Source organism: Jaculus jaculus, chromosome 5 (assembly GCF_020740685.1).
Source record: "Jaculus jaculus isolate mJacJac1 chromosome 5, mJacJac1.mat.Y.cur, whole genome shotgun sequence".
Taxonomy (NCBI): Eukaryota; Metazoa; Chordata; class Mammalia; order Rodentia; family Dipodidae; genus Jaculus; species Jaculus jaculus.
This window is the reverse complement of record NC_059106.1, coordinates 49,481,609-49,497,695: the sequence shown is the minus strand read 5'-3', so window position 1 is coordinate 49,497,695 and position 16,087 is coordinate 49,481,609. Positions and strand designations below refer to the sequence as shown.

The window sequence follows — 16,087 nt, the reverse complement described above, 5'->3', positions numbered from 1 at the left end:
GATGGCTCAGAGAAGTTAAAGGCACTTATTCGCAAAACTGTCAACCCAGGTTCAATTCCCCAGCAATAAGTGGTACATGCATTTGGTATTTATTTAGAGACCCTGGTGCATACATGGATATGTCCATACACATACAAGCATAATTTTTTTTTAATTTTTGTTTTTGTTTTTTGAGGGATGGTCTGGTTCTAGCCCAGGCTGACCTGGAATTCACTATGTAGTCACTATGTAGTCTCAGGCTGGCCTTGAACTCACAGCAATCCTCCTACCTCAGCCTCCCAAATGCTGGGATTAAAGGCTGCACTACCACACCTAGCATTAAAACAATTTATTTTTATTTATTTGAAAGAGGCAGACAGAGAGAGACAGATAAAGGAGATATAAACTGGGCATGGTGATGCACGCCTTTAATCCCAGCACTCAGGAGATAGAAGTAGAAGGAGCACTGTGAGTTCAAGGTCATCCTGAGACTACACAGTGAATTCAGGTCAGCCTGGGCTACAGCAAGACCCTACCTAAAAAAAAAAAAAAAAAAAAAAGAAAAAAAAAGAAAGAAGGAGATATAGAATGGGCATGCCAGGGCTTCAGATGAATGTGCCACCTTGTGCATCTGGCTTACATTGGTCCTGGGGAATGGAACCTGGGTCCTCTGTCTTTGTAGGCAAGTGCCTTAGCTGCTGAGCCATCTCTCCACCAACATATGTTTTTATTTTATTTTTACTTATAGAAAGAGAGAATGAGCACACAAGAGCCTCTAGCCACTTTCAAATGAACTCCAGACACATGTACCACCTTGTGCATATGGCTTAAGTGGGTCCTGGGAAGTTGAACCTGGGTCCTTAGGCTTTGCAGGTGAGCACCTTAACCACTAAACTATCTCTCCAGCCCCATAAAAAATAATTTAAAAAGAGCTTTAAGATGGTGACAGGAGAGCTATAAAGTGATTGTAGCCTTAGCCACCCTTTTCTGATTACAATGCCCTGTGTGACCACTCCCAGGGTGTTTTCTACTGGGTGTCCGGTACCAGCCTCTAAGCAGCCTCCCATATCTGCCTGACCCCTTCCTGCAGCCTACGTGCCCACCAGGCCCTTCCCATCTCTCCAGCACCACACAGCCTCAGGCCCTCTACACTTCAGACACACCTAGAAACTTCCATCTCTCTGATTCTTCAGGAAGTTTGTTCTTGGAGTAGATTTTTCACAAGCTCTTCCTTCTTTCTGGACTTCCTCCCCCTCTGTTCAAGCTGCAAGACCTAGGGTACATGTTCCCTAATCTACAAGAATACCTTTCCTTTCTTGGATAGGGTCTCAATGTGTAGTCTAGGCTGGTTTTGAACTTATGGCCCTCCTGCCTCAGCCTGCCTAGTACAGGGATTACAGGCATGCATCACCGTACCTGATAAGAGAATGCTTTTCATTTTGTTTTTTTTTGAGGTGGCGTATCTTCCTAGCCCAGGCTGACCTGGAATTCACTCTGTAGTCTCAGGGTGGCCTTGAACTCACTCATGTCAGCCTCCCAACTCCAACTCCTGGGGTTAAAGTTGTGTGAGACCCCCCAGGTAGGGTCTCATTCTAGTCCAGGGTGATCTGGAATTCACTATGTAATCTCAGGATGGCCTTGAACTCACAGTGATACTCTTACCTCTGCCTCCCAAGTGCTGAGATTAAAGGCGTGCGCCTTTTTAAAAATTTTTATTTATTTACAGGGAGACAGAGAGACAGGGAGAGAGAGAATGGGTGCGCCAGGGCCTCCAGCTACTGCTAGCGAACTCCAGACGCGTGGCTAACGTGGGTCCTGGGGAATCGAGCCTCGAACCGGGGTTGTTAGGCTTCACAGGCAAGCGCTTAACTGCTAAGCCATCTCTCCAGCCCCAAGAAAATGTTTTTAATCCCAGCTACAAACAAATGCCTTTAACCGCTGAGTCATCTTCCTAGCCCACCACAGCCTTCATCTAGAGCCCATTTATACATGCTTTCTCCAACCCCCACAAAGGCCATCAGCGTGGGCCTGCCAGGGACCCCCTCTCTCTGCCCCTTTCATGGGTCCTGCCAACCAGCCAGGAAGGGCTGTTAATCCTAGCGTGCCAGATCCCAGGCCCTGGGATTGGTCCAGGAGCGGCACGTGACCACGATGGGCCAATCAGAAACCTCGTGGCTGCATGCACCTCGGCACAGGGTGGGTCCTCTGTTTCCCCTGGGCTCATGCTGTTGTAGTTTGGTGTCCACCACAATCTCGAGCTCTGATGGACAAGGCCGAGTGTCATTTTCATTCTCCATCTCTGCTAGTGGGCAGTGAGCAAAGCCCCCCAACTCAGCTGCCCGTGGGTGTGTCCCCGACCCAGCCAGGGCTGCAGGCACCAGCTGGCCAGGGCCTCGGCGTGACCCTCTCACACCCCGGCTCCACTCCACTCACCTCGCATCGGTAGCAGTTTTCATGGAAGTTTCTTCCCATGCACTCGATTTTGAAGGCATCCTTCCCGTCCCGGGGGATGATGGGAGTCTCACAGATGCTGCACACCGGGGCGAATTTCCTGGAGGGAGGGAGACCCGCGCAGGAGGGGTGTTCACACTGACGACGGTGGGAGGGAACCCGGGCTGCAGCAGTCCTCCCAGGGCTCCCCCAGACCTGCACGAACCCTTCCTGGCAGGCCCAGAAGCGATGGGGATGTTGGGGACAAGTGCAATGGTGGACCTGGGACCATGGCATCGCTTTGTTTTTACTTACCCTATATGCCTATCTTATCTTTTAAAAAGTTATTTACTTATTTATTTATTTATTAGAGTCAGAGAGGGAGAGGAAGACAGGGAGGCAGTGTGGTCTAGGGTCTAGGGTCGAGGCCGCAAGTCAAGTCCTTGAGCTGAGGTATTGATACGCACCAACTTCTTAGTTGCTGTGTGGCTTGGCTTCCACTTTAGGGAAAACGTACCCTTCATTGTGCCCACCCATACGACAGGGCGGGGCTTTTTATTTTACATTATTTTATTTTATTTTTCTTCCTGAGACAGAGCCTCATGTAGTTCAGTCTAGTCTCAAACTCCCTACAAAGCCAAGGATGACCTCGAACTTCCGATCCTCCTTGGTGCTGGGATGATAGGCGTGCACCAGCACACCCCATCTATGCGGGGCTGAGGGCCGAATGAACTCAGATGGTGTGCCTGGTGAAGCACAGGGGCTCAAAGGCATTTGCCACCAGCAGGTGCTGCTGAAATATGTGGGGAGTTCAACAGGAAGATGGCTTCTCCAGACACAGGTAGATCAGGGCGTGCTGACCTGACCCCTCCGTCCTGGCTGCGTCGCACCCTGCCCTCCCTTCGCACCAGCGCCCAGGGCCCTCTCCTACCTGTAGAAGTCAGCCTCGCAGTACACCTGGTTCTGGTTGTCCAGGGCAAAGCTCTCATCCCCGATGCAGCGGGCACAGGCCACACACGTGAAGCAAGGTGGGTGGAAGACCTGGCCCAGTGCCCGGATGATGTGGTCCTGCACCACCTCTCCGCACTTGCCACACTTCTCCAGGGTAGCCTGGGGTGCAGAGTCACTGCCTCAGAGCCATTCCATGGCCACTACGTCCAGCTCCACACTTTGTTCTGAGATAAATGACTAACTTTTCCTCTGGTGTCATCTCATGTCCTACTCTGAGTTTCTTCCTTTTTGGATTCCCTTATTTATTTTATATATTCAAATACTGCTGGAAGCCAGGCATGGTGGCACATGTCTTTAATCCCAGCGCTCAGGGCAGAGGTAGGAGGACTGCCATAAGTTTGTGGCCAACTACACAGCGAATTCCAGGTCAGCCTGGGCTAAAATGACACTATACCTTGAAAATAAAAAATACTACTGAGGGCTAGAGACATGGCTTAGCGGTTAAGCCAGATGCACAAGGAGGCACATGCATCTGGAGTTCGTTTGTAGTGGCTGGAGGCTCTGGCATGCCCATTCTCTTTCTCTCTTTCCCCCCTCTTTCTCTCAAATAAATAAGTTAAAAAAAAAATATATATATATACACACACACACACACACACACACATACATACATACACCTTAGGGGGTGCATTACCATGGGATATTGTTTACAATAATGGAAGTTGTTAATAAAATATAATAAATAAATAAAATTATATAATAAAAAACTTTAAAAAGAGTTTCTTGGCTGGGCATGGTGGCACACACCTTTAATCCCAATACTCGGGAGGCAGAGGCAGGAGAAATGCCATGAATTTGAGGCCACCCTGAAACTACATAGTGAATTCCAGGTTAGCCTGGACTAAAGCAAGACCCTATCTCAAATAACCAAAATAAATAAAACAAACAAACAAACAAACAAAAAATCTTTCCTGTGGGTTGGGGGTTTCTCAGTGGTTAGGGATGCCTGAGCTTTCCCAAGTTCAAATCTCTGGATTACATGTAACCAACTTCAGACATGCACCACCTTGTGCATCTGGCTTACGGGGGTCCTGGGGAATACCTGGGTCCTTTGGCTTTGCTTGCTATGAAGCCCAGACTGGCCTTGAACTTCTGCTCCTCCTGCCTCCTCTGTAAATCTTTTCTCTTTATAACTGAACTGTCCCAGGTACTTTAGTATAGTGCCAGAAAGCCAAGGAACACATTATAACAGCTGCAGGAAACTGCTGTTGATTGCGTTCTTTCACCTTTCTAAGCCTCAGCTTCTCCATGTGTGAAATGGGTCCAAGGCACACCCTTCTCCGAAGCTTTATGGGCCATGAAATAACGTGACACCACTCAAATGAGCAGCTCAGCGTGTGGCATACAACGACTTGGAGCGGGGGTGGGGGTGTACCTGGTAGCAGACTTCACAGAGGGGCCGCCCCTCCTTCTGGTAGAATCTCTGTCCAGCCAGCTGGCGGCGGCAGGTACGACAGGTGAAGCACTGGGCATGGTACTGCCTTTTCATGGCTTCCACAGCCAGCTCTTGGGGAGATACTGGCTTGTGACAGAAGCCACAGACATCTAGGGTAGAAAGGAGACACCGGCTGCTACCAGTTAAGTCCAGAAGGACTGACTGTGTACCCCATCACCGCCCAGAACATACCCAGAGTACCCAGGGTCCAGCCTGTAATGCCCAGGGCATCTGATGAACCCAAGAGAGTTGTGATGAATTCTGGGAAGGGAACGTAAGTGCCTCTTGCAAAGCCAAAACCAAACATGCAGCATTGGCCAGATGTGATGGTACACGCCTTTGATCCCAGCACTCCAGAGACTGAGGTAGGAGGATCTCCATGAGTTCAAGATCAGCCTGGGGTAGAGTGAGATCCTGCCTCAAAAAAATCCAACCAACAAAACATCCCACCGAAAGACAAGTAAGGCTGAAGAGATGGTGTAGCAGTTACAGGGGCTTGCTTACAAACCTTGACAGCCCAGGTTCAATTCTCCAGTACCCATGTCAAGCCAGATGCACAAAATGGTGCATGTGTCTGGAGTTCATTTATAGGGGCAAGAGGCCCTGGCATGCCTATATTCACTCTCTCCCTCTCTCTGTGTCTGACTACTCTTTCTTTCTGTCTCAAATAAATAAAAAATTTTTTCAAAAAAGGGAGGGGCTGGAGAGATGGCTTAGCAGTTAAGATGTTTGCCTGCAAAACTGAAGGACCTAGATTCGATTCCCCAGGACACACATAAGCTAAATGCACAAGGTGGCACATGAGTCTGGAGTTTGATTACAGTGGCTGGAAGCCCTGGTGTGCCCATTCTCTCCCTCTCCCTCTCTCTCTTTCAAATGAAGCAATTTGCTTCCTCTCCCTATAGGGCCTGGGAAGGTGAATTCTGCATTAGTCATGACTATATGCTTAGTGCCTGGGGCAGGGTTCCCTTGGAAGCAATTCACAGCCATGTTAAACGAGCCACACACAGCGCTGAAGAGGCTTACAGAAAACAGGCTCCACGCTGCTGACCATGATGACTAAGGAGGGTGATTTTGAAAGAAAAAAAAAAGAAAAACCCAAACTGAGAAATGTACCAGTCCTTTGGCCTCAGCACTTCCTCTTCTAGGAATTTACCTCAGAACAATTTTGCAGAAGTTGGAAAAACCTATGTGGAAGGTGACTCATTTCAGCACGGTTCCAACAAGAAACCACCTGAAAACCCTTCAACCAGGAGGCAGCTGGTTCCATCCACCAAGGTCATGTCTCTACCAGGGAGTGCTATGTCGCTGTGAGGAGTCAGGAGCCACAGCACATGCTGATGCAGAGCAAGTGCAGAACAGCCCCTGTGCGCTGCAGTTGAGCACCCCCTGACTCAAAAACCAGACACAGGTTTAATTTGCAGAGGTAGGAGGATCACTGTGAGTTCGAGGCCAGCCTGGAACTACAGAGTAAAATCCAGGTCAGCCTGGGCTAGCATGAGATGAGAACCCTACTCTGAAAAACAAAGTCCAAAATTGGTAACTTTTTTTTTTTACCCTCCCCTCCCCTTTTTTTTTCTTCCAAGGTAGGGTCTCAGTCTAACCCAGGCTGTTCTGGAATTCTGTAGCCCAAGGTGGCCTTGAACTCAAAGTGATTCTCCTACATCAGTCTCCCAAATGCTGGGATTAAAGATGTGTGCCCCAAGGGGAGAATATAATGGTTTCCATTCAAAATATTAAATGTCCCTCACAGACTTAAGTGTTAGAATACTTACTCCCCAGCTGGAAGCATGACTTAGGAAAGTCATGGAACCTTTAGAAGGTGGAGTCTTACTGGAATAAGTGTGTCGCTGGAGGCAGACCTTGAGGTTTTACACCTTGTCCCACTTAATCTGTCTGCATTCCCCCTGCTAAAATGACATGTGGCATTGGCATGCCTGCTTATGCCATGGTAGACTTTCCCTCAAAACTGTAAGCTGAAAATAAACCATTTCCTTCCAAAAAAAAGATGTGTGCCACCATGCCCAGCTTTGTTGTTTTGAAGACAAGTCTCATCCTAGCTCAATCTGACTGGAAGTTACTTTGTATTCCAGGCTGGCTTTGAACTCACTGTGATTCTCTCACTTCAGGCTTTATTTATTTATTTATTTTTGTTTGTTTTTATTTATTTGAGAGCCACAGAGAGAGAGAAAGAGAGAAAGACAGAGAGTGAGAGAGAATGGGCACACCAGGGCCTCCAGCCACTGCAAACAAACTCCAGATGTGTGCGGCCCCTTGTGCATTTGGCTAATGTGGGTCCTGGGGAATTGAGCCTCGAACTGGGGTCCTTAGGCTTCACAGGCAAGCGCTTAACTGCTAAGCCATCTCTCCAGCCCACACTTCAGGCTTTATTTGAGATAAAGAATGCAGTAGAGACTCCTAGGCACTGCAATGAACTCCAGACACATGTGCCACCATGTGTATCAGGCTTTACGTGGGTACTGGGGAACTGAACTTGGGTCCTTTGGCTTTGTTGGCAAGTGCCTTAACCACTAAGCCAGGTCAGCCTGGGCTAAAGTGAAACGCTACCTCAAAAAAAATAAGTGGGGGGAGGTTGTGGCCATGTTCAGTTAGTAGCACAATTGCCTAGCATGTCCTGGGTTCAATCCCAGCATGGCATGAAACCCAGTGTGGTGGCACATGCCTGTGATCCCAGGAGTTCAAGGTCATCCTTGGCTATACAGTGAGTTTGAGGCTAACCAGGGTTACAAGAGACTCTATCTCAACGACAACAACAAAAGGGTATGTGGAGCTGGAGAGATGGCTTAGCAGTTAAGGCACTTGCCTGCAAAGTGAAAGGACCCAGGTTCAATTCCCTAGTACCCACATAAAGACAGATGCACAAGGTGGCACATACATCTGGAGTTTGTTTGCAGTGGCTAGAGGCCCTGGTGCACCCATTCTCTGTCTCTCTCAATCAATCAATCAATTAGTAAACTTTTGGCATCACAGTAAACGATGTGGGTTAATACTTCAAAGGGTTTTAGTTGTGAAGAGGGCAGGTGAAGGCAGCATTAAGTAGATGCACTGTGGCACAGCCATCCGTCAGGTGACCTCGGGCAGGCACTGTGGTGGGGGCCCTGCTTCCCCCAACCTCCCACCCAAAGCCCATGCTGGTCCTTTGAGGCAGGGGGACCAGCCCTGTGGCCTCACCTGTGGATGCCTCTCTTTTGGCAAAGGTGGCAGGCTCTTCTGGTGGAGGAGGCAGCTCCTCTTCTGAAGATCTGAGGTGGCTGGACTGAGGATGGACAGGTCCCTTTGACAGACCCTGTAGGGACACAGGTTGGGAAGATGAGAGAAGTCATCTGGTGGGGGTCCCATAAATAAGGTCCACCTTACTCTGATCATCTAGGCACCACCAGGCAGTTAGCCCCACTGTACAGAGGAGGGACTCGAGGCTGGAGAAGTAACCTGTTTTGAGAGCTCAGCAAGATTATCATAGCGGAGGGGGCCAGGGTTTCCCCACTCTCTGCCCGGGGCTCCTTCTACCAGTGGGATTTCCTCATACATGGAAGAAAAGTGCTCTACCACTGACCTACATCCCCAGCCCTCTTTTTGCCTTTTTTAAAAATTTTGTTTACTTTTATTTATTTAAGAGTGACAGAGAGAGAAAAAGGCAGATAAAGAGGGAGAGAGAATGGGCATGCCAGGGCCTTCAGCCACTGCAAACAAACTCCAGATGCATGCACCACCTTGTGCATCTGGCTTACGTGGGTCTTGGGGAATCAAACCTCAAACTGGGGTCCTTAGGCTTCACAGGCAAGTGCTTAACTGCTTAGCCATTTCTGCAGCCCCTCTTTTTGCTTTTTATGTTGACACAGAATCTTGTGAAGTTGGTGAGGCTGGCTTTGAGCTCAATTCTGTAGACCAAGCAGGCCTTGAATTTACAATCCTGCCTCAGCTTCCTAAGTAATTAGGATTAGCCTGCAACACCAGGCCCAGCTTGACTCCTATTCTTTTTTTTTGAGATAGGGTCTCACTCTGGCTCAGACTGACCTGGAATTCACTATGCAGTCTCAAACTCTTGGCCATCTTCCTACCTCTGCCTCCCGAGTGTTGGGTAACTCCTATTCGTTTTTAAAAAGCTTGCGTGGGGCTAGAGAGATGGCTTAGCTGTTAAGGCATTTGCCTGTGAAGCCAAAGGACCTAGGTTCAATTCCCCAGGACCCATGTAAGCCATATGCACAAGGGGCACATCCGTCTGGAATTTGTTTGCAATGGCTAGAGGCCCTGGTATGCCCATTCTCTCTCTGCTTGCAAATAAATAAATTAAAAGATTCATAATTTTAAAAATAAATAAAAAGGCCGGTGTGGTGGAGCACACCTTTTATTCTAGCACTCGGGAGGTAGAGGTAGGAGGATGATCAAGAGTTTGAGACTACATAGTGAATTCCAGGTCAGTCTGGACTAGAGTGAGACACTACCTCAAAAAAACAACAACAGGCTGGAGATATGGCTTAGCGGTTAAGTGCTTGCCTGTGAAGCCTAAGGACCCCGGTTCGAGGCTCGATTCTCCAGGCCCCATGTTATCCAGATGCACAAGGGGGCACAGGCATCTGGAGTTCATTTGCAGTGACTGGAGGCTCTGGGGCGCCCATTCTCTCTCTCTCTCTGTCATTCTCAAATAAATAAATAAAAATGAACAAAAAAAATTAAAACAACAGGGCTGGAGAGATGGCTTAGCGGTTAAGCGCTTGCCTGTGAAGCCTAAGGACCCCGGTTCGAGGCTCGGTTCCCTAGGTCCCACGTTAGCCAGATGCACAAGGGGGCGCACGCGTCTGGAGTTCGTTTGCAGAGGCTGGAAGCCCTGGCGCGCCCATTCTCTCTCTCTCCCTCTATCTGTCTTTCTCTCTGTGTCTGTCTCTCTCAAATAAATAAATAAATAAAAATTAAAAAAAAAAATTAGAACAACACATGACACATGCGAAAATAAATTTTAAAAAATTAAAACAACAACAACAACAACAAAAAAACACTTATTGGTCTGGAGAGATGGCTTAGTGGTTAAGTGCTTGCCTGTGAAACCTAAGAACACAGGTTCGAGGCTCGATTCCCCAGGTCCCACATTAGCCAAATGCACAAGGGGACGCACACATCTGGAGTTCGATTGTAGTGGCTGGAGGCCACTGGCGCGCCCATTCTCTCTCTCTCTGCCTCTTTCTCTCTCTGTCACTCTCAAATAAATAAATTAAAATAAACAACAACAACAAAAACTACTTATCTACCTGTGTACGTATGTGTGTGTGTGTGCGTGTGTGGAGGTCAGAGGACAGCCTCCACGCATCTGTGCTCCACCTTCTTTCAGACAGTGTCTTGCTTCCGGTTAGATTTTCCTGACTCCGCCTCCCGTTGTCACAGGTGTGCTGGGGAGACAGAGCTCTAGCTGGCAGGCTCTGCAATCAAGTGCTTTGAACTGCTGAGGCATCGCTCCAGTCCCTTGACTTACTTTTTATTATTATTTTTTGGTTTTTCGAGATAGGGTCTCACGTTAGCTCAGGCTGTCCTGGAATTCACTCTGTGTTCTCAGGGTGTTCTCGAACTCATGCGATCCTCTCACCTCTACCTCCCAAGTGCTGGAATTAGAGGCATGTGCCACCATGCCTGACTTTTTTTTTTTTTTTTTGAGAAAGAGAGAGAAAGAGGGAGGTAGAGAGAGAGAATGGATGCTCCAGGGCGTCTAACCACTGCAAACAAACTCCAGACACACCTTGTGCATCTGGCTTTGTGTGGGTACTGGGGAATCGAGCCTGAGTCCTTTGGCTTTGCCGGCAAGCTCCTTAACTACTAAGCCATCTCTCCAGATCTTTTAAAATATTTTTATTTATTTATTTGAAAGAGAGAGAGCATGGATGCACCAGGGCCTCCTGCCACTGCAAATGAACTCCAGATGCATGCGCCATTTTGTGCACCTGGTTTTATGTGGGTACTGGAGACTTGAACCCAGGCCATTGGGTTTTGCAAGAAAGCACCTTTAACCATTGAGCCATCTCTCTGGTCCTGACTCCCAGGTCTAAGGGCTCTTTTGGGATGTTCGCTCAGGATGCTGGTCTACAGGGACCCAGCCCTTGGTCCCGACCCCTCTTCCATGCCATGGCCTCTGTGAAGGACAAAGGGTTAAGTGGATTTCTTAGGCTTCATGGGGGTTTGGGTCAGACCCAGGACATGTCCTCCTTGGGGCAGGGGTGGTGAGGGGGTGTCTGAGGAGCAAAGTGGGTGGTGGCCCTCTCTAGGGATCTTGAAAATCCAAAAACAATTATTACCAGTTTAGGAACTTGGAAGAGCTTTGAAGATTGACTGGCCTGAGGCACAAGGGACCACATCACCTTGGAAATCCTGGAGAGGCCAGACCCCCCCCACCAACACACACACAGGGTCCAGGGTTGCGTAGTACCTGTGGTGGGGGTGGTGGAGGGGGCAGGTGCAGCTGCTCCAAGTCCGAAATGAGTGACGACACCCCCTTTGGGATAGTGGGCTCCTCATCCGGGGGAGGCAGGAAGGCTGGAGGGGGTGACGGAGGAGGTGGCGGCGGGAGGAGCTCCAGGTCTGCAAGGGTGTCCTCATCATTCAGGGGAGGCGGTGGGGGAGCGCATTCTGTAACAGGAAGAGAGCCAGGGTAGCCAGAATCTCTCCACTGGGGACAAGGGTGAGGCGGGGAGGTGTCTGCTGACCAAACAGTAGGGCCAAAGGCTCAGGACCAGACTCACTAGGACCTGGCTCCGCCCAACATCACTGACTGCTGTGTACCTCTGGGCAAGAGGGAGGATTTTTTTTCCTTCCTTCCCTCTCACTTTCTTTTCTTTTCTTTTGAATTAGGGTTTCACTCTAGCCCAGGCTGACCTGGAATTCACTATGTAGTCTCAGGGTGGCCTTGAACTCACGGTGATGGTCCTACCTGTGCCTCCTGAGTGCTGGGGTTAAAGGCGTGCGCCACCATGCCTGACCCTCTCTCTCTTTCTGTTTCCTTTCTTCTTTCCTGTCTTCCTTCCTTCCTTTCCTTCCTCCCTCCCTCCTCCTCCTTCTTTCTCTTTCTCTCTTTCCTTCCCTCCTTCCTTCCTTCCTTCCTTCTTTGTTTCTTTCTTTGTTTCTATGTTTCTTTCTTTCCTTCTTTCTTTCTTTCTTTCGTTCGTTCTTTCTTTCTTTCTTTCTTTCTTTCTTTCTTTCTTTCTTTCTTTCTTTCCTTCTTTCTTTCCCTCCCTCCCCCCCCCCTCTCTTTCTTTCTTTCTTTCCACCCAAGGTAGGGTCTCACTCTAGCCAGGCTGACCTGGAATTCACCGTGTAGTCTCAGGCTGGCCCAGTGATCTCCCTACCTTAACCTCCCGAGTACCAGGATTCAAAGCATGTGCCACCACAACTCTTAAATTGTCAGTTGGAAAGAAGGCATCGAGTCCTGATGGCTACTGTGAGCGTGACACAGATGAGGAATCTGCAGCCAGCAGCCCACGGCCAGGACTCAGGGAAGAGCAGCTGTGACATCCCTTCGCGCAGCCCTGCCCACGTGAGCCAGAGTGCAGAAGCCCCTGATGAAAGGCCCTGATGGGGCGTAGCATGGTCAGCCCCTAAGACGGTGCTTCTTGGGCTGCAGAGATGGCTCAGCAGTTAAGGCACTTGCCTGCAAAGCCTAAGGACCCAGGTTCGAGTCCCCAGGACCCACGTAAGCCAGATGCACATGGTGGCACATGTGTCTGGAGTTCGTTTGCAATGGCTAGAGGCTCTGCATGACCATTCTCTCCCTCTCTCTCAAATAACTAATTAAATAAAAACAAAATGTTAAAATAAAGAAGATGCCTCTCCACACTCCATCGCTCGCTCTCTGCATTCTTGGGAAGTGGGCTACAAACAGCTTCCCTACAGAGTCAGGGGAGTATCGCCCCACGTGCTTTGAGAGCCCTCCACTGGGGAGCATGGCAACTGCCACCCTGATTCCCAAACAGATCCTGGTGACAGTTATGAGGTGCTGTGGGTTGGAACTCTCATGACTCTGGGCAACAAACACTAGCGGTCTCGGACTCCTATGTTACCGCGGAAGCCCTAGGAACCTGGTAGGAAATGTGGTCACTCAAAATAACCCAAGAAGGGGACCTGCAAGGTAGCTGAGCTGTTGAAGGTGTTTGGGTACATAGCCTGCTGGCCAAGGTTCAATTCCCTAGTACCCATGTAAAGCCAGACAGAAAAAGTGATGCATGTGTCTGGCATTCACTTGCAGTGGTGAAAGTCCTTGGTATGCACATATGAAGGCACGCGCGTGCGCACGCGCGCACACACACACACACGTACATATGACTGACTAAACAAATAATAGGGCTGGAGAGCTGGCTTAGTGGTTAAGGCACCTGCCTGCAAAGGCAACGGACTCAGGTTTCATTCCCCAGGACCCACAATAGCCAGATGCACAAGATAGTGCATGCACCTGGAGTTCATTTGCAGCGGCTGGAGGCCCTGGCATGCCCATTCTCTCTATCAGCCTCTTCATCTCTCTCTCTCTCTCTCAAATAATTAAATAAGTAAAAATTAAAACAAAATATTTAAAAACAAACGGGGGTGGAGAGATGGCTTAGTAGATAAAGGAGCTTGGTAGCAAAGCCTGCTGGCCTGGGTTCAATTTCTCAGCTACCAACATAAAGCAGGACAGGCATTTGTTGGCAGTGGTGAGAGACCCTGGGAATGTACACACACACACATACACACACACAAACACATAAAAATTTAATATTTTATTGACTTATTTATTTGACAGAGAGAATGAGGCAAAGAGAGAGAAAGGGTGCACCAGGGCCTCCAGCCACTGCAAACAAACTCCAGACACATGTGCCACCTTGTGCATCTGGCTTACGTGGATCCTGCGGAATTGAACCTGGGTCCTTTGGCTTTGCAGGCAGGTGCCTTAATCACTAATCCATCCTTCCAGGCCCCCCCCAAAAAAATTTTTTTTGAGATAGGGTCACATTCTAGCCCAGACTGGCCTGGAATGCACAAAGTGGCACATGCATCTGGAGTTTCCAGTGCCTGGAGGCCCTGGCACACCCATTTTCTCTCTCCATCTGCCTCTTCCTCTCTTTCTCTCAAATAAATAAATAAAATGAAGAAAAGGCCGGGTGTGGTGGCTCATGCCTTTGATCCCAGCACTTACAAGGCAGAGGTAGGAGGATCACTGTGAGTTTGAGGCCAGTTGGAGACCATAGAGTGAATTCCAGAACAGCTTGGGCTTGAATGAGACCCTAACCTCAAACAAATAAACAAACAAAAATAATAAAGAAAGGAAGGAAGGGAAGAAAAAAAGGTTGGGGAGATGGTTCAGCAGTTAAAAGTGCTTGCTTAGCCATTAGGGAAATGCAAATCAAACTATTTTTTTAAATTTTTTTTAAATTAAAAATTTTTATTAACATTTTCCATGAAAATCAAACTATTTTGAGATTCCATCTCCTGTCAGTATGATCATCATTAAGAAAACAAGTGACAAGCTGGAGAGATGGCTTAGTGGTTAAGCGCTTGCCTATGAAGCCTAAAGACCCCAGTTCAAGGCTCAATTCCCCAGGACCCATGTTAGCCCAGATGCACAAGGGGGCGCACACATCTGGAGTTAGTGTGCAGTGGCTGAAGGCCCTGGCATGCCCATTCTCTCTCTCTCTCTCTTTCTCTCTCTGTGTCTGTTGCTCTCAGATAAATAAAAAGAAAAGAGAAAAAGAAAAAGAAAGGAATATTAAAAAAAAGAAAACAAGTGACAATAAATGCTGGTGAGGATGCAGAAAAAGAGGAACCCTTCTATACTGTTGGTGGGAATGTAAACTGGTATAGGCATTGTGGAAGTTCCTGAGACAGGTAAAAATAGATTTATCATGTGACCCAGCTATATCACTCCTAGGCATATGTCCTAAGGACTCATCTCACTACCTTAGAGATGCTTGAACATACATATTTATTGCCACTTGATTCACAATAACTAGGAAATGGGACCAGCCCTAGATGCCTCTCAACTGATGAATGGATAATGAAGATGTGGCATATTTATGCAATAGAGTTCTATTCAATGATAAAGAAAAATTAAATTATGAGATTTGTAGGGAAATGGATGGATCTGGAAAAGATTACACTAATTGAGGTAACTCAGGCCCAGAAAGCCAAATGCCACATGTTCTCTCTCATGTGTGGATTCCAGCTACAGATGCTTAGACTTGTGTGTGAGTTGGAATAAAACTTGGTAGCAGAGGCCAGTAAGCTAGGAAAGGCTATAAGGGAGGCAGGAGAGAGGAGGACTTAGGGGATGGTATTGTAGATATGTAAGTAGAAGAACAGATTACTGGGGTGAAATGGCTTAAGTGAGGTCAGAGGAGGAGATTGAGTAAAGGAAGGGTAGGGGGAGAGTTAATCAAAATCTAAGACATTATGAATAAGTTATATGGAAACCTACTTCTTTGGACTATGGCGTACCCAGAAGTCATAGAATGTTACTAGAAAATTTTCAGTGCCAAGGATGAGATACCTTCCAGTGGTTGTTGGCCAGGGAGGTTGATGCATACAAAGTACTACAGGCCATTGCCGAGGCTCTTCGGAATAGACAGTAAGACCCTGTTACTGAAGACTCCACATGCTTGGGCTGCAAGGTCACTAAAAAGTCAAGTTGGAGCTGAGCTGCAAACCTCCTCCCTGTAGACCAGCTGACAGAAAGCCGGAGGAAGCTATGCTGCATGCGGTTCTATGGGAAAGAGACAGCTTGAGGTTCAAAACCCCAGTGTCCATGTAAAGCCATATATACAAAGTGGCACATGTACCTGGAGTTTGTTTGCAGTGGCAAAAGGCCTTGGTGTGCCCCATCATTCTCCCTCTCTCTCTCTCTCTCTCTGTTAGAAAATAAATAAATAAATAAATATGCAACTTAGATTCTGAACCCCATGCAGCCTGGCTGGGTCAGAAGTCCCTTACCTAGGTGGGGCCCAGCTGTGTTGGGACAAGCCCTGGGGTGAAGGGGTGACTGATGGGCTGATGGAGTGTGGGAACCCAATTCTGGACAAGCTCATGAGTCAGGATTCCACTCTCAGAGGTAAAAAGCTGAGGTGTCTCCCAGCCCCACCTCACGTTTTCAGGAAAACAGGCTGTGAAGAAATGGCAAGATGGCCGGGCGTGGTGGCGCACATCTTTAATCCCAGCCCTCGGGAGGCAGAGGTAGGAGGATCGCCATGAGTTCAAGGCCACCCTGAG

At 48.3% G+C, this 16,087-nt stretch overlaps 1 protein-coding gene across 7 annotated transcripts in view; it reads right to left on the bottom strand.

Annotated features, from left to right (window-relative positions):
- Fblim1 (filamin binding LIM protein 1) overlaps positions 1-16,087 on the bottom strand; it is a 33,710-nt gene that overhangs the window by 6,156 nt on the left and 11,467 nt on the right. For all 7 annotated transcript variants that reach the window (XM_045151261.1, XM_045151262.1, XM_045151260.1 and 4 more), the window contains exons 4-8: positions 11,286-11,485; positions 8,048-8,162; positions 4,796-4,965; positions 3,341-3,519; positions 2,413-2,530 (exon numbers count right to left, since the gene is read on the bottom strand). In XM_045151261.1, the coding sequence (XP_045007196.1) occupies positions 2,413-2,530; positions 3,341-3,519; positions 4,796-4,965; positions 8,048-8,162; positions 11,286-11,485 (782 nt within the window). The remainder of the gene's footprint in view (positions 1-2,412; positions 2,531-3,340; positions 3,520-4,795; positions 4,966-8,047; positions 8,163-11,285; positions 11,486-16,087) is intronic.